Below are 19,684 nucleotides of genomic sequence, written 5' to 3'. Positions count from 1 at the left end.
TACAACAACTGCGAGATCGTCATGGGCAACCTGGAGATCGTCCTCATCGACCACACGCAGGACCTCTCCTTCCTTCAGGTGAGCTCGGGGGGGACAAGGGGACATGGAGGGGACAAGTGGGGGACACCGAGGTGACTTTTCCCACCGCCCCACAGACCATCCGGGAGGTGACGGGCTACATCCTGATCGCCATGAACGTCTTCGCCTCGTTGCCGCTGCAGAACCTGCGCGTCATCCGCGGGACGCAGTTCTACGAGGAGAAGTACGCGCTCTTCGTGCTCCTCAACTACAACCCCAACACCACCCACGCGCTGCGCCAGCTCGGCCTCAACCAGCTCACAGGTGGGACCCCATTCCGGAGTCCCAGTGGTCTCCATCCCAGGCTGGTGCCACCTCCCCATGGACCACGTACCGGACCAGTGCCACCTCCCCAGGTCCCCATCCCAGACTGGTGCCACCTCCCCATGGTCTCCGTCCCATTCCAGTGCCATATCCCCATCCCAAACTGGTGCCACCTCCCCAGGTCCCCATCCCAGACTGGTGCCACTTCCCCATGGTCCCCATCCCAGACTGGTGCCACCTCCCCATGGTCTCCATCCCATTCCAGTGCCACCTCTCCACCCCAAACTGGTGCCACCTCCCCATGGTCCTCATCTCAAACTGGTATCACCTCCCCGTGGTCTCCATCCTTTTCCAATGCCACCACCCCATGGTCTCCATCCCAGACCAGTGCCACATCCCCATTCCAAACTGGTGCCACCTCCCCACGGTCTCCATCCTTTTCCAGTGCCACCTCCCCATGGTCCCCATCCCAGAGCAATGCTGTCCCCATGGTCTCCATCCCATTCCAGTGCCACCTCCCAGTAGTCCCCATCCCGTTCCAGTGCCACCTCCCCATGGTCACAATCCTGTTCCAGTGCCACCTCCCCATGGTCCCCATCCCAGACTGGTGCCACCTCCCCACAGTCTCCATCCCATTCCAGTGCCATATCCCCATCCCAAACTGGTGCCACCTCCCCATGGTCTCCATCCTTTTCCAGTGCCACCTCCCAGTAGTCCCCATCTCATTCCAATGCCACTTCCCCATGGTCCCCATCCCAACCTGGTGCCACCACCCCATGATCTCCATCCCATTCCAGTGCCACCATGATTTCCATCCTGTTCCAGTGCCATGTCCCCATCCCAACCTGGTGCCATCTTCCCATGGTCTCCATCCCATTCCAGTGCCACCTGCCCAGGTCCCCATCCCAAACTGGTGCCACCTCCCCATGGTCTCCATCCCTTTCCAGTGCCACCCTCCCAGTAGTCCCCATCCCAGACCGGGTGCCACCTCCCTATTCACCCCCCTCCCCTCGCGGTGCCATCTGCCCTATGTGGTCCCCGTGGTGGTCATCGCGGGGGCCACAACCCCATGGTCCCCCCCTCCCCAGAGATCCTGGCTGGTGGCGTTTACATCGAGAAGAACGCCCAGCTCTGCCACGTGGACACGGTGGAGTGGCGGGACATCATGCGGGACCCCAGCCTGGAGCCCGCGGTGGGGGACAATGGCAAGGCTTGTGCGTGAGGGGGGGGCTCAGAGGAGTTTGGGGAGGGGGGACACCCCATGATTTTGGGGGTGACCCCACTGCTAGCGTCCCACCCAGGTCCTCCGTGTCACGAGAGCTGCGGTGGCCACTGCTGGGGCCCTGGTCCTGGGGATTGTCAGAAATGTGGGTACCGGGGGGGGGGTCTGGGGGCTCGGGGGGGGATGGAGAAGGGGGGGTTTGGTGTGTCCCCCCCAAAAAATAAGTCTGATGCCCCCTCCCCGCAGTGACGAAGACGATCTGCGCCCCCCAGTGCAACGGGCGCTGCTTCGGGAGGGCCCCCAACGAGTGCTGCCACGAGGAGTGCGCCGGCGGCTGCACCGGGCCCCTCCAGACACACTGCTTCGTATGTCAGCTCCCACCCTGTCTGTCTGTCTGTCCCATCCATCCCCCGGTCTGTCCACCCACCTGTGTCGTGGTCCGTCCAGTTGTGCGTCCATCTATCTGCCCGCTGCAGGCATCCATCCATCCATTCCATCACCATTGTCTCCATCCATCCATCCATCCATCCATCCATCATCCATCCATCCATCCATCACCATTGTCTCCATCCATCATCCATCCATCCATCCATCACCATTGTCTCCATCCATCCATCCATCCATCCATCCATCCATCCATCCATCACCATTGTCTCCATCCATCCATCCATCCATCCATCCATCCATCCATCACCATTGTCTCCATCCATTCATCCATCCATCCATCCATCCATCCATCACCATTGTCTCCATCCATCCATCCATCCATCCATCCATCCATCCATCACCATTGTCTCCATCCATCCATCCATCCATCCATCCATCCATCCGTCCAATCATCCCTCCCTCCTTCCCTCCCTGTGTCCATCCATCCCTGTGTCCGTCCATCCATCCATCCATCCATCCATCCATCCATCCATCCCTCCCTCCCTGTGTCCGTCCATCCCTCCCTGTGTCCGTCCATCCCTCCCTGTGTCCGTCCATCCCCGTGTCTGTCCATCCATCCATCCATTCATTCATCCATCCATCCATTCATCCCTGTGTCCATCATCCATCCTTCCTTCCATCCATCCATCCATCCATCCATCCATCCATCCATCCATCCATCCGTCCAATCATCCCTCCCTCCTTCCCTCCCTGTGTCCATCCATCCCTGTGTCCGTCCATCCATCCATCCATCCATCCATCCATCCATCCATCCCTCCCTCCCTGTGTCCGTCCATCCCTCCCTGTGTCCGTCCATCCCTCCCTGTGTCCGTCCATCCCCGTGTCTGTCCATCCATCCATCCATTCATTCATCCATCCATCCATTCATCCCTGTGTCCATCATCCATCCTTCCTTCCATCCATCCATCCATCCATCCATCCATCCTTCCATCCATCCATCCATTCATCCCTGTGTCCGTCCATCCATCCATCCATTCATCCCTGTGTCCATCATCCATCCATCCATCCTTCCATCCATCCTTCCTTCCTTCCATCCATCCATCCTTCCATCCTTCCATCCATCCATCCATCCATCCATCCATCCCTGTGTCCGTCTGTCCGCCCTCTGCGGGGAAAGGCCTCATCCACGTCCCCTCAGTGGGTCTGGGAGGGGAGAGGTGTCTGCCTGTCCGTGTGTCTGTCTGTCCCTGCGATGGGAGCCACCTCCAGCTCCCTGGGACCGGTTCAGGGCTGCGCTCTCTGTGGGAGGCGAGAAGCATCCTTGCATCCTTGCGTCTGTTTGTGTTGCTGGGTCTCCTCTCACCCTGTCTATCTGTCTGTCTGTCTGTCTGTGTGTCCGTCTGTCTGTCCCGCAGGCCTGCCGCCACTTCAACGACAGCGGCGCCTGCGTCCCGCTGTGTCCCCAGCCCCTCATCTACAACAAACTCACCTTCCAGTTGGAACCCAACCCCGACACCAAGTACCAGTACGGGGGCATCTGCGTCCGGAGCTGCCCGCGTGAGCCAGGACTCAGGGTTTTGGGGTGGGGGGAAAAAGGGGGGGGTCTGGGGGTGCAATGAGACAAAAGCGAGGGGGTCCAGGATCTAACCGTGAGGGTCTCTTTGTAGACAACTTCGTGGTGGACCAGAGCTCCTGCGTGCGCGCCTGCCCCAACGATAAGATGGAGGTGGAGAAGAACGGGTTGAAGATGTGCGAGCCGTGCTCGGGGCTGTGTCCCAAGGGTAAGGGGTTGGGGGTCCAGGGATTGGGGGTTCGGGGGGGGGCTGGAAGCTGCAGGATGAGCCCTCCCAACCGTGTTTCCACCCCGCAGCCTGCGAGGGCACCGGCACCGGCAGCAAATACCAAACCGTGGACTCCAGCAACATCGACACCTTCATCAACTGCACCAAGATCCTGGGCAACCTGGATTTCCTCATCACCGGCCTGGAGGGGTGAGGGATAAGGGGGAGATCAGGGGGTGGGGGGGTGATGGGGGGCAGCCCCCCTTGCTCCTGGCTGACACCTCTGGCTCCGCAGGGATCCCTGGCGCAACATCTCAGCTCTGGATCCCGAGAAGCTGAACGTCTTCCGGACGGTGCGGGAGATCACGGGTGAGCAGCAGGGCTGGGGGACAGTGGGACACCCCCCCCCCCCCAGGACACCCAGGAGCTGCCCTGAGCCAACCCCCGATGTCCCTGACCCCCCCCTCTCAGGGTACCTGAACATCCAGTCCTGGCCCAAGGACATGAACAACTTCAGTGTCTTCTCCAACCTCGTCACCATCGGGGGACGGAGCCTTTACAAGTGAGACCCTGGCCCTGCATCCCACCATCATCCCCATTCCCTGCATCCCCCCCTTGTCCCTTCATTCCTCATCCTCCTCCTCCATCCCTTCATCCCCAACTCATGATCCCCTGTCCCTGCTTCCCCCTCATTGTCCCTGTTCCCCATCCCTGCATCCCACCATCATCCTCCATCCCTTCATCCCCAACTCATGATCCCCTGTCCCTGCTTCCCCCTCGTTGTCCCTGTTCCCCATCCCTGCATCCCACCATCATCCTCCATCCCTTCATCCCCCTATTGTCACCAATTCTTTGCATCCTCCCATCATCCCCATCCCATCATTCCCCATCCCTCCATCACCCTGTCATCACTCATTCCTTGCATCCCCATCTCATCGACCCCAACCCTGCATCCCATCATCATCCTCCATCCCTTCATCCCCCTATCGTCACCAATTCTTTGCATCCTCCCATCCCATCTCCATCCCATCCCATCCCATCTCCATCCCATCTCCATCTCCATCTCCATCTCCATCTCCATCTCCATCTCCATCCCATCCCATCCCATCCCATCTCCATCTCCATCTCCATCTCCATCCCATCTCCATCCCATCCCATTCCATCCCATTCCATCCCATCTCCATCCCATCTCCATCCCATCTCCATCTCCATCTCCATCTCCATCTCATCCCATCCCATCCCATCCCATCCCATCCCATCTCATTGTCTCCCATCCTATCAACTCCCATCCTATCTCCATCCCATCTCACCGTCTCCCATCCTATCAACTCCCATCCTATCAACTCCCACCCCATCAACTCCCACCCCATCAACTCCCATCTCATCGTCTCCCACCCCATCATCTCCCACCCCATCCTCTCTCTCCGTGCAGCCGGGGTTTCTCGCTGCTGATCATGAAGAACGAGAACGTGACGTCTCTGGGGCTGCGCTCGCTGCGGGAGGTGAGCGCCGGCAGGGTCTACATCACCGAGAACCGCCGGCTCTGCTACCTGCACACGGTGCAATGGGCCGCGCTCAGCCGCCGCCGCGCCGACCTCGAGTTCCGCAACAACAAACCGCGCAGCAAGTGCCGTGAGTGGGGCTGGAGATGGGGGGGACGGGGGCTCTGGGACCCCCATGGTCTGAGGGCACCAACCACGAGCTCCACGTCTTATGAGGAGCTGCTGAGGGAGCTGGGGGTGTTTAGCCTGGAGAAGAGGAGGCTGAGGGGAGACCTCATTGCTCTCTGCAACTCCCTGAGAGGAGGTTGTGGAGAGGAGGGAGCTGGGCTCTTCTCCCAAGGGACAGGGGACAGGACGAGAGGGAATGGCCTCAAGCTCCACCAGGGTTCAGGCTGGACATCAGGAAGAAAGTTTTCACCAAAAGGGTCATCAGGCACTGGTAGAAGCTGCGCAGGGAGGTGGTGGAGTTCCCATCCCTGGAGGGGTTTAAAAGATGGGGAGTCGAGATGCTCAAGGACGTGGTTTGGTGTCAATCATAGAATCATAGACTCACCAGGTTGGAAAAGACCCATCAGATCATCGAGTCCAACCATTCCCATCAATCACTATCCCATGTCCCTCAGCACCTCGTCCACCCATCCCTTAAACCCCTCCAGGGAAGGGGACTCAATCCTCTCCCTGTCAGATGGGAATGGTTGGACTTGATGATCCAAAAGATCTTTTCCAACCTGGTGATTCCATGATTCCACGTTGAGCTCCCATCCATCCTGCAGAGCAAGAGGGGAAGGTGTGTGACGTTCTCTGCTCGGCCGAGGGCTGCTGGGGTCCTGGCCCCACGCAGTGTCTGTCCTGCCGCCACTACAGCCGGCGCGGCGTCTGCGTCCCCAGCTGCCACTTCACCCAGGGGTGAGGAGGACAATCCTGGGTGGGAGCCGTGGAGAGATCGGGGTGGGGGGCCCTGGGGTGGGAAACAGAAGGAGATCGGTGCCCGCTTGGCCACGGGGAGGAGGGTTGAGCCCAGGTGGGTGCGTGGGGTCAGCACTGAGGTGGGATGGATCCTAGGGGGGCATCAGGGGGGATGGACCCTGGTGGGATCAGTCCTGGGGTGGGATGGACCCTATGAAGGGCATCAGGGGGGATGGACCCTGGTGGTGTCAGTCCTGGGGTGAGATGGACCCTGGTGGGATCAGTCCTGCGGTGGGATGGGTGCTGGGAATGGGAAAGAGGTGGAGAGGGATGAAGGGTGGGCACTGGTGGGGACTGGGACACTGGGGTGGGCACTGGTGGGGACTGGGAGGTGGGGGTGGGTGACACCCTCTTGTTCCACAGGGAGACGCGGGAGTTCGCTGAGGGGGGTGAGTGCTTCGAGTGCCACCCCGAGTGCGAGCGCATCGAGGGCAACGTCACCTGCAACGGCTCGGTACGAGCTCGGTGTGGGCTCGGTGTGGGGCTCGGTGTGGGGCTTGGTATGAGCTCGGTGTGGGCTTGATGTGAGCTCGGTGTGGGGTTGGCACGGGGTTTGGTGCAGGATCAGTGTGGGCTTGATGTAGGGTTGACGTGGGGCTCGGATCAGGATCAGTGTGGGCTTGATGTAGGGTTGACGTGGGGCTTGGAGCAGGAGCGGTGTGGGCTTGATGTAGGGTTGACGTGGGGCTCGGAGCAGGAGCGGTGTGGGCTTGATGTAGGGTTGACGTGGGGCTTGGTGCAGGCTTGGTAAAGGCTTGGTATGAGCTTGGTGTGGGCTCAGTGTGGGCTTGGTATGAGCTCGGTGTGGGGTTGGTGTGGGGTTAGGGTGGGCTCGGTGTGGGCTCAGTATGAGCTCAGTGTGGGGTTGGCATGGGACTCGGTGTGGGCTTGGTATGAGCTCGGTGTGGGGTTGGTGTGGGGTTGGCTTGGGGCTTGGTGCAGCCTCAGTGTGGGCTTGGTGTAGGGTTCTTGTGGGGTTAGGGTGGGCTCAGTGTGGGCTCTGTATGAGCTCAGTGTGGGGTTGGCATGGGACACGGTGCGGGCTCGGTGTGGGGTTAGGGTGGGCTTGGTGTGGGCTCAGTGTGGGCTCTATGAGCTCAGCGTGGGGTTGGTGTGGGGTTAGGGTGGGCTCGGTGTGGGCTCGGTATGACCTCGGTGTGGGGTTGGCATGGGACTCGGTGCAGGCTCGGTGTGGGGTTGGTGTGGGGTTAGGGTGGGCTCGGTGTGGGCTCGGTATGACCTCGGTGTGGGGTTGGCATGGGACTCGGTGCAGGCTCGGTGTGGGGTTGGTGTGGGGTTAGGGTGGGCTCGGTGTGGGCTCGGTATGAGCTCGGTGTGGGGTTGGTATGAGCTCGGTGTGGGATTGGCATGGGACTTGGTGCAGGCTCGGTGCGGGGTTGGTGTGGGCTTGGTATGAGCTCAGTGTGGGGTTGGCATGGGACTCGGTGTGGGGTTAGGGTGGGCTTGGTGTGGGCTCGGTATGAGCTCGGTGTGGGGTTGGCATGGGACTCGGTGCGGGCTCAGTGTGGGGTTGGTGTGGGGCTTGGTGCAGGCTCAATGTGGACTCAGTGTGGGGTTGATGTAGGGTTAGGGTGGGCTCAGTGTGGGCTCGGTATGAGCTCGGTGTGGGGTTGGCGTGGGATTCGGTGCAGGCTCAGTGTGGGGTTGGTGTGGGGTTGGTGTGGGGTTTGTGTGGGCTCGGTATGAGCTCGGTGTGGGGTTGGCATGGGACTCGGTGTGGGCTCAGTGTGGGGTTGGTGTGGGGTTGGCGTGGGGTTAGGGTGGGCTCGGTGTGGGCTCAGTATGAGCTCGGTGTGGGGTTGGCATGGGACTTGGTGCGGGCTCGGTGTGGGGTTGGTGTGGGGTTAGGGTGGGCTCAGTGTGGGCTCGGTATGAGCTCAGTGTGGGGTTGGTATGAGCTCGGTGTGGGGTTGGCATGGGACTTGGTGCAGGCTCGGTGCGGGGTTGGTGTGAGGTTAGGGTGGGTTTGGTGTGGGCTCGGTATGAGCTCGGTGTGAGGTTAGGGTGGGCTTGGTGTGGGCTCAGTATGAGCTCGGTGTGGGGTTGGCATGGGACTCGGTGCGGGCTCGGTGTGGGGTTGGTGTGGGGTTGGCATGAGGTTTGGTGCAGGCTCGGTGTGGGCTTGATGTAGGGTTGCTGCGGGTCTCAGTTTAGAATCCTAGAATCACCCGGTTGGAAAAGACCCACCGGCTCATCGAGTCCGACCAGTAAATCTTGGCGTGCGCTCGGTGCAGCTCGTAGCCGGTTCCACCGGGCTTTGGCGCGGCGTTGGCGCCGGCTCCATCCAGGTGTGGGCTCAGCGGCTGCCGCCGGAGCCGGCGTTGGCGCTGCCGGTGCCATCGGTGATGCCCCTCGCCCCGTCTCGCCCCGCAGGGCGCCGACACCTGCACCCGCTGCGCCCACTTCCGCGACGGCCCCCACTGCGTGGAGCGCTGCCCCGACGGCGTCCTGGGCGAGCGCGGCCCCATCTACAAATACCCCGACGCCAGCCGCGAGTGCCGGCCCTGCCACGAGAACTGCACCCACGGGTGCGTGCGGTGGGCACCGGGGAACCCGCTCCGGTCACCCCGGGGGACCCCGAGACCCGGCTCAACCGCAGCTCCATCCCCGCAGGTGCCTGGGGCCGCTGCTGCGCGACTGCCTGGGGGATGCCCTGCCCGTCTCCAGGTACCGCGGCCCCTCGGTTGAGGTGCCACCTGCCCCTCGGTGCCACCCGCCCCATGGTTGAGGTGCCACCTGCCCCTCGGTGCCACCTGCCCCACAGTTGAGGTGCCACCTGCCCCTCGGTGCCACCTGCCCCATGGTTGAGGTGCCACCTACCCCTCGGTTGAGGTGCCACCTGCCCCATGGTTGGGGTACCACCTGCCCCACAGTGGAGGTGCCACCTGCCCCATGGTTGAGGTGCCACCTGCCCCACAGTTGAGGTGCCACCTGCCCACGGTTGAGGTGCCACCTGCCCCTCTAGTTGAGATGCCACCTACCCCACAGTTAGGGTGCCACCTGCTCCATGGTTGAGGTGCCACCTGCCCCTCGGTTGAGGTGCCACCTGCCCCACTGTTAGGGTGCCACCTGCTCCATGGTTGAGGTGCCACCTTCCCCCTGGTTGAGGTGCCACCTGCTCCATGGTTGGGATGCCACATGCTCCATGGTTGAGGTGCCACCTGCCCCTCGGTTGAGGTGCTACCTGCTCCATGGTTGGAATGCCACATGCTCCACAGTTGAGGTACCACCTGCCCCTCAGTTGAGGTGCCACCTGCCCCTCAGTTGAGATGCCACCTGCCCCTCAGTTGAGGTGCCACGTGCCGCTCGGTTGAGGTGCCACCTGCTCCATGGTTGGAGTGCCACATGCTCCAAAGTTGAGGAGCCACCTGCCCCTCAGTTGAGGCACCACCTACCCCACAGTTAGGGTGCCACCTGCTCCACGGTTGAGGTGCCACCTGCCCCATTGTTGAGGTGCCACCTGCCCCTCGGTTGAGCCCCAGCCTCCTCCCCCCTCCAGGAAAGCATCGACGGTGATCGCGGTGATGGTGGTTGTGGGGCTCTTCCTCTCATGCTCCTGTGTCCTCCTGGCTCTGCTCTACTGGCGCGGCAAGAAGATCCAGAAGAAGCGGGCAATGCGGCGCTACCTGGAGAGGGGGGAGGTGAGTGGCGCAGCCGGGAGGGGGTGCCGCTGTCCTGGGAGCTGGGCTGGAGCCAGGGACACCTGAGGCCACCAGGAGGAAGGGGATTGAAAACGGGGAGGAGGGTGGACCCAGCCCTGTCCCCAGCCCCAGTCTTCTCCATCTCCATCCTCATTCATTCCATGTCTCCATCTTCATGCCCATCCATCCCACGTCTCCATTTCCATTCATCCCATGTCTCCATCTCCATCCATCCCACATATCCATCTGCATCCCCATCCATCCATATCTCCATCTTCATCCCCATCCATTCAACGTCTCCATCTCCATTCATCCCATGTCTCCATCTCCATCCATCCCACATCTCCATCCCCATCCATCCCATGTCTCCGTGTATCCCACATCTCTATCCACATCTTCACGCATCCCCCATCTCCATCCCCATCCATCCCACATCTCCATCTCCATCCCATCCATCCCACATCTCCATCCCCATCCATCCCATGTTTCCATGCATCCCACATCTCCATGTATCCCACATCTCTATCCACATCTTCACACATCCCCCATCTCCATCCCCATCCATCCCACATCTCCATCCCATCCATCCCACATCTCCATCCCATCCATCCCACATCTCCATCCCATCCATCCTCCATCTCCATCCTATCCATCCCACGTCTCTATCTCCATCCCCATCCATCCCACGTCTCCATCTCCATCCCCATCTCCACCCATCCCACATCTCCACCCCCACCCATCCCACATCCCCATCTCCTCCTCCCACCCGGCAGAGCCTGGAGCCGCTGGATCCCAGTGAAAAAGCCAACAAGGTGCTGGCCCGCATCTTCAAGGAGACGGAGCTGAAGCGGCTGAAGGTGCTGGGCTCCGGTGTCTTCGGGACGGTGCACAAGGTGAGGGGGGGGCTCGGGGTGGTGAGGGTCCCGTCTGGGGCTGGACACGGTGCTCACGGGGCCATCACATCCACCAGGGAATCTGGATCCCTGACGGGGACTCCATCAAGATCCCGGTGAGCATCAAGGTGATCCAGGACTGGAGCGGGCAGCAGTCCTTCCACGCCGTCACCGATGTGAGTCCAGAGCAGGGGATGGGATGGGAGTTGGGGGTCCCAGTCTGAACCTGGGGGTCTCTCCTGGGGCTTCTTTGGGGTGCAGAAGGAGCCCAGATGGGGACAGGAGCAGGACCTGCCCCAGGGATGGGGATGGGGACCCCACCAGGACCCTCACTAGGGATGGGGACAAGGATGGAGTCAGGACCGGGATCTCCCCAGGGATGGGGACAGAACCAGGAGCCTCCCTGGGAATGGGGACAGGTCCAGGATCTCCCCAGGAATGGGGACAGGGATGGAGACAGAACCAAGAGTCTCTCCAGGGCTGGGGACAGGGCTGGGAACAGGAGCAGAAGTCCCCTTGGGGATGAGGACAGGGATGGAGACAGATCCAGGACCTCCCTAGGGATGAGGACAGGGATGAGGACAGGAGCAGAAGTCTCCTTGGGGATGGGGACAGGACCAGAACCTCCCCAGGTATGGGGACAAGGCTGGGGACAGGACCGGGAGTCCCTGGGAATGAGGACAGGGATGGAGACAGAACCAGGAGTCTCCCTGAGGATGAAGACAGGGATGGGGACAGGTCTAGGATCTCCCAGGGATGGTGGCAGGGATGAAGACAGAACCAGGAGTCTCTCCAGGGCTGGGGACAGGGCTGGGAACAGGGCTGGGGATAAGAGCAGGAGTCTCCTTGGGGATGGGGACAAGACTAGGACCTCCCCAGGGATGGGGACAGGAGCAGGACCTCCCCAGGAATGGGGACAGGAGCAGGACCTTGCCCTGGGAATGGGCACGGGGCAGGGCTGGGGACACATGGGGACCCGATCCTGCCCCCCTGGGCTTGGGGGTCTCGTCTGACGCTGTCCCCGCAGCACATGTTGGCCATCGGCAGCCTGGACCACGCGTACATCGTGCGGCTGCTGGGCATTTGCCCCGGGCCGCAGCTCCAGCTGGTGACGCAGCTCCTGCCACTGGGCTCCCTCCTCGACTACGTCCGCAAGAACCGCGACACCATCAGCCCCCAGCTCCTGCTCAACTGGTGTGTCCAGGTGGCCAAGGTGAGTCGTAGACTCATCGACTAGTTTGGGTTGGAAAGAGCCTTCCAAGTGGTGTCCCCAGGGCTCAGTGGTGGCTCCAGCCCTGTTCAGTGTCTATGTCAATGAGCTGGATGAATGCATCGAGGGCACCCTGAGCAAGTTTGGGGAGGACACTAAGCTGGGTGGAAGCTGGATCTGCTGGAGGGTCGGGAGGCTCCAAAGGGATCTGAACAGGCTGGATCCATGGGCTGAGACCAATGGGATGAGGTTTAATGAGGCCAAACGCCAGGTCCTGCCCTTGGGGCACAACAACCCTGAGCAGCTCCAGCCTAGGAGAAGTCTGGCTGGAAAGTGCCTGGAGGAGAAGGACCTGGGGGGGTTGGTTGAACAGGAGCCAGCAGGGGCCCAGGGGGCCAAGAAGGCCAAAGGCATCTTGGCTTGGATCAGACCCGGCGTGGCCAGCAGGGCCAGGGAGGTTCTTCTCCCTCTGGCCTCGGCCCTGGGGAGACCGCTCCTCAAATCCTGGGGTCAGTTCTGGGCCCTCCCCACAAGAAGGATGTTGAGGCTCTGGAGCGAGTCCAGAGAAGAGCAAGGAAGCTGGTGAGGGGGCTGGAGAAGAAGAGGAGCGTCTGAGAGAGCTGGGGGTGTTTAGGCTGGAGAAGAGGAGGCTGAGGGGAGACCTCATTGCTCTCTGCAACTCCCTGAGAGGAGGTTGTGGAGAGGAGGGAGCTGGGCTCTTCTCCCAAGGGACAGGGGACAGGACGAGAGGGAATGGCCTCAAGCTCCATAAGGAGAGGTTCAGGCTGAACTTCAGGAAAAGGATTTTCATGGAAAGGGTCATTGGTCCCTGTCCGAGGCTGCCCAGGGAGGTGGTTGAGTCCCCTTCCCTGGAGGGGTTTAAGGGCCGGGTGGACGAGGTGCTGAGGGCCATGGGTTAGTGATTGATGGGAATGGTTGGATTTGATGATCCGATGGGTATTTTCCAACCTAGTGATTCTATGATCCCACTGGATCAGGCCCTGGGGTGGTGGCTGGTGCCCCCATGTCCTCCCCCAGCCCCATTTAACCCCCTGCCCCCCAGGGCATGTACTACCTGGAGGAGCATCGCATGGTGCATCGCAACCTGGCCGCCCGCAATGTGCTGCTCAAGTCTCCCAGCCAAGCCCAGGTGTCCGATTTCGGCATCGCCGACCTCCTCTACCCCGACGACAAGAAATATTTCTACAACGAGGTCAAGGTGGGCACCTGACAGGGACCCCCGTGTCCCCCTCCCTGTGCCGTGGGGCACCCCCTCCTCTCCGTGCCCCCAGCACCTCAGGATCGCAGAATCGTTGAGGTCGGAAAACAATTTAAGCTCGTTGAGTCCAATCAAAAAACCCAGAATTTCCAACCCCATCACCAAACCCTGTCCCCAAGCACCACGTCCCCATGGATTTTAACCACCCCCCAGGGATGGGGTCTCCACCGCTGCCCCATCCCCACCCCAGGGGGTGTCTGACCCCCCCATTCCTGACCCATCCGCACCCCCTGCACCCCGGTTTTCCCCGCAGACGCCCATCAAGTGGATGGCCTTGGAGAGCATCCACTTTGGGAAGTACACGCACCAGAGCGACGTCTGGAGCTACGGTGAGTCCCGACCCCCAACTCCCCCCTGTCCTCCTGGCCCTCCCTTCAGCTCCCCGGGGCTCACGGGGACTGTCCCCGCAGGGGTGACGCTCTGGGAGATGATGACGTTCGGCGCCGAGCCCTATGCCGGGATCCGCCTGGCCGAGGTGCCCGACCTGCTGGAGAAGGGCGAGCGGCTCTCGCAGCCCCAGATCTGCACCATCGACGTCTACATGGTCATGGTGAAGTGTGAGTGGGGGGCATCGCCCTGGGGAGGGTCCTGCTCCTGTCCCCAGCCCTGTCCCTTTCCCCGGCTCTGAGGAGGGACCTGGTCCTGTCTCCATCTGGGGTCCTTCTTGTCCAGAAATCCCCATCCAACCTCATCTGCCTGCACCCCAAGACCAGGACCCCCAGCTTATTTGCCACATCCCTGTCCCCAACCCATCCCCATGTCCCTATCCCTGTCCCCATCCCATCCCCACTTCCCCATCCCTGTCCCCATCCCCAGGGCCAGATCCCAGTGTCCCCATCCCTGCCCCCATCCCATCCGCATGTCCCCATCCCCATCCCATACCCATGTCCTCATCACTGTCCCCATCCCATGACCGTGTCCCTATCCCTGTCCCCATCCCATCCCTATGTCCCCATCCCTGTCCCCATCCCATGGCTGTGTCCCTATCCCTGTCCCCATCCCATCCCCACTTCCCCATCCCCAGGGCCAGATCCCATTGTCCCCATCCCTGTCCCCATCCCATCCCCATGTACCCACTGCTGTCCCCATCCCCAGGGCCAGGTCCCAGTGTCCCCATCACTGTCCCCATCCCATTCCCATGTCCCCATCGCTGTCCCCATCCTCGGGCCATATCCGTATCCCTGGCCCCATCCCATCCTCGTGTCCCCATCCCTGTCCCCATCCCCAGGGCCAGGTCCCAGTGTCCCCATCCGTGTCCCTATCTCTGTCCCCATCCCTGTGCCCGTCCCCATCGTGTCCCCGTGTCCCCCAGGCTGGATGATCGATGAGAACATCCGTCCCACCTTCAAGGAGCTGGCGAACGAGTTCACGCGCATGGCCCGCGACCCCCCGCGCTACCTGGTGATCAAGGTAAGCGTCACCCCCCACCACCACCACCCCTTGTCCCCTGTCCCAGCCCTGCCACCCGTGACACCGTCCCCGCAGCAGGAGAGCGGGGCCACCTCGCCCGCCGAGCCCCCCACCCTCAGCGACAAGGAGCTGGATGACATGGAGACGCTGGAGCTGGACGAGGAGGACGAGGAGGAAGAGCTGGACGCCTCCTTCGGCCTCGCCACCACCAGGCTCTACCCCCCGCGCCCCCGGGGCAGCTGCGCCCGGGTGAGACCCCTCTGCCCCCCGGGTCTGAGGGCTTGGGGGCTGCTCCTGGCATGGGGCAGGGGGTGGGGAACGGGGTCCCTGGAGATGTTATGAGGTCCTGGATATGAGATGGGGCACGGGGTCCCGGGATGGGGCAGGGTGTGGGGCAGGGGGTCCTAGGAGATGTTATGGGTAATATATGGGGCACGGGGTCCTGGGATGGGGCAGGATGTGGGGGGCAGGATCCCTGGAGGTGACACAAGGTCCTAGAAGATGGTACAAGGTCCTAGAAGATGGCACAGGGTCCTGGGTAGGATGTGGGGCAGGGGGTCCCAGGAGATGTCATGAGGTCCTGGGTACGATATGGGGCATGGGGTCCTGGGATGGGACAGGGGGTGGGGCAGGGGGTCCTAGAATGGGGTAGAATGTGGGGCGCAGGATCCCTGAAGGTGGCACAAGGTCCCAGAAGATGGCACAGGGTCCTGGGTAGGATGTGGGGCACGGGGTCCTAGGGGATGTCATGAGGTCCTGGGTAATATATGGGGCATGGGGTCCTGGGATGGTGTAGAATGTGGGGCGCAGGATCCCTGAAGGTGGCACAAGGTCCTAGAAGATGGCACAAGGTCCTAGATGAGATGTGGGGCACGGGGTCCTAGGAGATATTATGAGGTTCTGGGTACGATATGGGGCGCGGGGTCCTGGAACGGGGCAGAACGTGGGGCACAGGGTCCTAGGATGGGGTAGAATGTGGGGCGCAGGATCCCTGGAGGTGGCACAAGGTCCCAGAAGATGGCACGGGGTCCTGGTTGGGATGTGGGGCACGGGGTCCTAGGAGATGTTATGAGGTCCTGGGTAATATATGGGGCACGGGGTCCTGGGATGGGGTAGAATGTGGGGCGCAGGATCCCTGAAGGTGGCACAAGGTCCCAGAAGATGGCACAGGGTCCTGGGTGGGATGTGGGGCAGGGGGTCCTAGGAGATGTTATGAGGTCCTGGGTATGATATGGGGCACGGGGTCCTGGGATGGGGCAGGGGGTGGGGCAGGGGGTCCCTGTGTCCCCCCACTGGGGGCTCACCCCCCCGTTCCCCTGCAGAGCCCCAGCCTGCTCAGCCCCCCAGCAGGATACATCCCCATGAACCAGCCCGGGCTCGGCAGCGCCCGCCAGGTACCCGTGGGGCAGGGGGTAGAAAAGGGGGGCTGGGGGGGCTCAGGGGGTGTCTGGGGGGTGCTGGGAGGCTATGGGAGGCAAATATGGGGTGCCAGAGCAGGGGGGGTGAGGGGTGTTGGGGGCTGAGGGGGTGTCTCTAGGGTGCTGAGGGGCTGTGGGAGGGGAATATGGGGTGTCGTGGTAGGGGGTTGAGGGGTGCTGGGGGGCGAGGGGGTGTCTCTGGGGTGTTGGGGGGCTGTGGGAGGTGACCGTGGGGTGCCAGGGTTGCGGGGGGTGAGGGGTGTTAGGGGGCAAGGGGGTAGCTATGGGATGCTGGGGGGCTGTGGGAGTCGAATATGAGGTGCCAGAGCAGGGGGTTGAGGGGTGCTGGGGGGCAAGGGGGGGTCTGTGGGGTGCTAGGGCTCTATGGGAGGCAAATATGGGGTGCTGGGGGGGCAGGGGGGGGCAAGGGGGTGTCTGTGGCGTGTTGGGGGGCTACCGGAGGTGAATATGGGGTGCCAGGGTGGAGGGGTGGGGCAAGGGTTGCTGGGGATGGGGGTGCTGGGGCTCTATGGGAGGCAAATCTGGGGTGTTATGGTAGGGGGTTGAGGGGTGCTGGGGGGCGAGGGGGTGTCTCTGGGGTGTTGGGGGGCTATGGGAGGGGAATATGGGGTGTCTCTGGGGTGTTGGGGGGCTATGGGAGGGGAATATGGGGTGCCAGGGCAGGGGGGGTGGGGGGTGCTGGAGAGCAAGGGGGCATTTGTGAGGTGTTGAGGTCTATGGGAGGTGAATATGGGGTGCCAGGGCAGGGGGTTGAGGGGTGCTGGGGGGCAAGGGGGTATCTGTGGGGTGCTGGGGGCTATAGGAGGTGACCATGGGGTGCCAGGGCAGGGGGTTGAGGGGTGACAAGAAGATGCTGGGGCGATGGGATGTGAACAGCGGGCATGAGGGCTGTGGGGTGCACAGAGAGGGGCCCCCCCATCACCTCTGTGTCCCCCCCCAAGGGATGCCGGCCACCGCGTCGCAGCCGTCAGGAGTCACTGGGCCGGACAGTGTCCGAGTCGTCAGAAGGTCGGGGTACAGCCTCAGAGCTGGACCTGGCCGAGGGGGGGTCCCTGGCGGGGAGCCTCTGCCGCAGCCTGCGCTCGAGGGGTGACAGCGCCTACCTGTCCCAAAGGGAGAGCTTCCCCCCCCCGCCCCCCGGATCCGAGGGCAGCGAGGAGGACCTCAACGGCTACGTCAGCCCCAACGGCACCGCACGGGGTGAGGGGGGCACGGGAATTGGGGGTCCCATCCATAAAGGGGAGTGGGGGTCCCATCCATAAAGGGAAGTGGGGGTCCCATCCTGCCAGACCAGGTCTTGGGGCTCCCCCTGTCATGGGGTTGTAGGGAACCTGTTCTTGGGGGTGGAGGGGGTCCCATCCCTATAAAGTGGGGGTCCCATCGCTATAGAGCGGGGATCCCATCCTCAGGGCATAGGGGTCCCATCCCTATGGAGTGGGGGGGTCTCATCCCTATAGAGGGGGGGTTCCCATCTAGGCAGGGGGTGGGGGTCCCATCCCTATAGAGTGGGGATCCCATCCTCAGGGCATAGGGGTCCCATCCCTATAGAGTAGGGGGGTCCCATCCTGCAGGACTGGGTGTGGGGGCTCCCCTAGCCATGGGGTTGCATCCTTGAGGCATGGGGTGGGGGGGGGTCCCATTCCCACAGGGTTTGGGGTTCTGGGGGTGGGGGGCTCATCCTTGCAGGGTTGGGGGGCTCAACCTTGCAGGGTTAGGGGGCTCAAACTTGCAGGGTGGGGGGCTCGTCCTTGCAGGGTTAGGGGGCTCGTCCTTGCAGGGTTGGGGGGCTCGTCCTTGCAGGGTTGGGGGGCTCATCCTTGCAGGGTTGGGGGGCTCGTCCTTGCAGGGTTGGGGGGCTCATCCTTGCAGGGTTGGGAGGCTCGTCCTTGCAGGGTTGGGGGGCTCAACTTTGCAGGGTTAGGGGGCTCGTCCTTGCAGGGTTGGGGGGCTCAACCTTGCAGGGTTGGGGGGCTCGTCCTTGCAGGGTAGGGGGCTCGTCCTTGCAGGGTAGGGGGGCTCGTCCTTGCAGGGTTAGGGGGCTCGTCCTTGCAGGGTTGGGAGGCTCGTCCTTGCAGGGTAGGGGGCTCGTCCTTGCAGGGTAGGGGGCTCATCCTTGCAGGGTTGGGGGCTCAACCTGCAGGGTTGGGGGGCTCAACCTTGCAGGGTTGGGGGGCTCGTCCATGCAGGGTGGGGGGGCTCGTCCTTGCAGGGTTGGGGGGCTCAATCTTGCAGGGTTGGGGGACTCATCCTTGCAGGGTTGGGGGGCTCAATCTTGCAGGGTTGGGGGACTCATCCTTGCAGGGTTGGGGGGCTCATCCTTGCAGGGTTAGGGGGCTCGTCCTTGCAGGGTTGGGGGGCTCATCCTTGCAGGGTTGGGAGGCTCGTCCTTGCAGGGTTGGGGGACTCAACTTTGCAGGGTTAGGGGGCTCATCCTTGCAGGGTGGGGGGCTCATCCTTGCAGGGTTGGGGGGCTCAACCTTGCAGGTTTGGGGGGCTCGTCCTTGCAGGGTAGGGGGCTCATCCTTGCAGGGTTGGGGGCTCAACCTGCAGGGTTGGGGGGCTCAACCTTGCAGGGTTGGGGGGCTCGTCCATGCAGGGTGGGGGGGCTCGTCCTTGCAGGGTTGGGGGGCTCAATCTTGCAGGGTTGGGGGGCTCATCCTTGCAGGGTTGGGGGGCTCAATCTTGCAGGGTTGGGGGACTCATCCTTGCAGGGTTGGGGGGCTCATCCTTGCAGGGTTAGGGGGCTCGTCCTTGCAGGGTTGGGGGGCTCATCCTTGCAGGGTTGGGAGGCTCGTCCTTGCAGGGTTGGGGGGCTCATCCTTGCAGGGTTGGGGGGTTCCTGTGTCTGCAGGGTGGGGGGACCCTGGCTCTGGGGGTGGGGGGACTGATCCCCAGTCTTAGGGACCCATTCATTCAGGGTTGGGGTTCAGGCAGGGGGGGGCATAATCTTTTTTTTTTGGGGGGGTGAACCCAAAATGGGGACAATCCTCATGGGCTGGGAGGGGGCTCAGCTGGCGTCTCACCCACTGATCCCACAGAGCCGGACCCCGCGAGGGGCTCAGCGCCGGAGCTGGATGAGGAATACGAGTACATGAACCGTCGGCCTGGGGGGGCCCCGCCAGCCCCCCAACCCCCCCGTCCGGCCTCGCTGGAGGAGTTGGGCTACGAATACATGGAGGTGGGCTCGGAAGGCGCCGCGGGCCGGGGGTCTCAGGAGGAGGACTACGAGTACATGAACAAACAACCCCGGCTGAGCCGCTCGCTGGGGAGCGTGAGCGGGGGGCCGGCACCCCGCTTCGAAGCGGGGGCCCCTCGCCACGACGGCTACACCGACATGCGCCCCGGTTCGCTCGTGGAAGAACAAGGCTACGAGGAGATGGAAGCCGTGTTGATGCCCCCGCGATGCCCCGGCTGCCGGGGACCCCCCGCGCCCCCCACCCCGGCCATGAAGCCCCTGAGGAGCCTCGAGGCCTCGGACTGCGCCTTCGACAACCCCGACTACTGGCACAGCCGCCTCTTCGCCAAGGCGGATGCCCAGCGGACATAGGGGTCCCCTCAGACCCCCCCATGTCCCCTCAGACCCCCCATGTC

At 62.7% G+C, this 19,684-nt stretch overlaps 2 protein-coding genes across 2 annotated transcripts in view; both read left to right on the top strand.

Moving 5' to 3' along the window:
* The window catches only part of ERBB3 (erb-b2 receptor tyrosine kinase 3), a 27,963-nt gene extending 8,295 nt beyond the window's left edge, over window positions 1-19,668 (top strand). Inside the window, 22 exon segments of the mRNA XM_069879482.1 lie at window positions 3,367-3,508; window positions 3,619-3,732; window positions 3,822-3,942; window positions 4,028-4,101; window positions 4,204-4,294; window positions 5,165-5,364; window positions 6,008-6,140; window positions 6,564-6,654; window positions 8,595-8,749; window positions 8,835-8,888; window positions 9,721-9,862; window positions 10,636-10,755; window positions 10,833-10,931; window positions 11,783-11,968; window positions 13,029-13,184; window positions 13,498-13,573; window positions 13,655-13,801; window positions 14,557-14,654; window positions 14,730-14,903; window positions 15,977-16,054; window positions 17,035-17,293; window positions 19,132-19,668. Of these exon segments, the coding sequence (XP_069735583.1) occupies window positions 3,367-3,508; window positions 3,619-3,732; window positions 3,822-3,942; window positions 4,028-4,101; window positions 4,204-4,294; window positions 5,165-5,364; window positions 6,008-6,140; window positions 6,564-6,654; window positions 8,595-8,749; window positions 8,835-8,888; window positions 9,721-9,862; window positions 10,636-10,755; window positions 10,833-10,931; window positions 11,783-11,968; window positions 13,029-13,184; window positions 13,498-13,573; window positions 13,655-13,801; window positions 14,557-14,654; window positions 14,730-14,903; window positions 15,977-16,054; window positions 17,035-17,293; window positions 19,132-19,640 (3,219 nt within the window). The 3' untranslated portion in view covers window positions 19,641-19,668.
* Window positions 7-1,564, top strand: LOC138732877 (receptor tyrosine-protein kinase erbB-3-like). The gene is made up of 3 exons (XM_069879625.1): window positions 7-78; window positions 156-342; window positions 1,431-1,564. The coding sequence occupies exons 1-3, from the start codon at window positions 22-24 to the stop codon at window positions 1,562-1,564; spliced, it is 378 nt and encodes a 125-aa protein (XP_069735726.1). The 5' UTR covers window positions 7-21.
* Window positions 19,669-19,684: the final 16 nt, after the last annotated feature.

The sequence above is a fragment of the Phaenicophaeus curvirostris genome, chromosome 38 (assembly GCF_032191515.1).
Source record: "Phaenicophaeus curvirostris isolate KB17595 chromosome 38, BPBGC_Pcur_1.0, whole genome shotgun sequence".
Lineage (NCBI taxonomy): Eukaryota > Metazoa > Chordata > Aves > Cuculiformes > Cuculidae > Phaenicophaeus > Phaenicophaeus curvirostris.
Note: the sequence above shows the minus strand (reverse complement) of the source record. Positions and strands in the feature narration are given on the sequence as shown.

What these genes read in the sequence shown, in the direction of transcription:
- LOC138732877 (XM_069879625.1), top strand. Translation starts at nt 22, where the DNA reads ATGGGCAACCTGGAGATCGTCCTCATCGACCACACGCAGGACCTCTCC. An exon ending in AGGACCTCTCCTTCCTTCAG is followed by an intron (nt 79 to 155) that starts GTGAGCTCGGGG and finishes ACCGCCCCACAG; the next exon opens with ACCATCCGGGAGGTGACGGG. An exon ending in CGGCCTCAACCAGCTCACAG is followed by an intron (nt 343 to 1,430) that starts GTGGGACCCCAT and finishes CCCCCTCCCCAG; the next exon opens with AGATCCTGGCTGGTGGCGTT.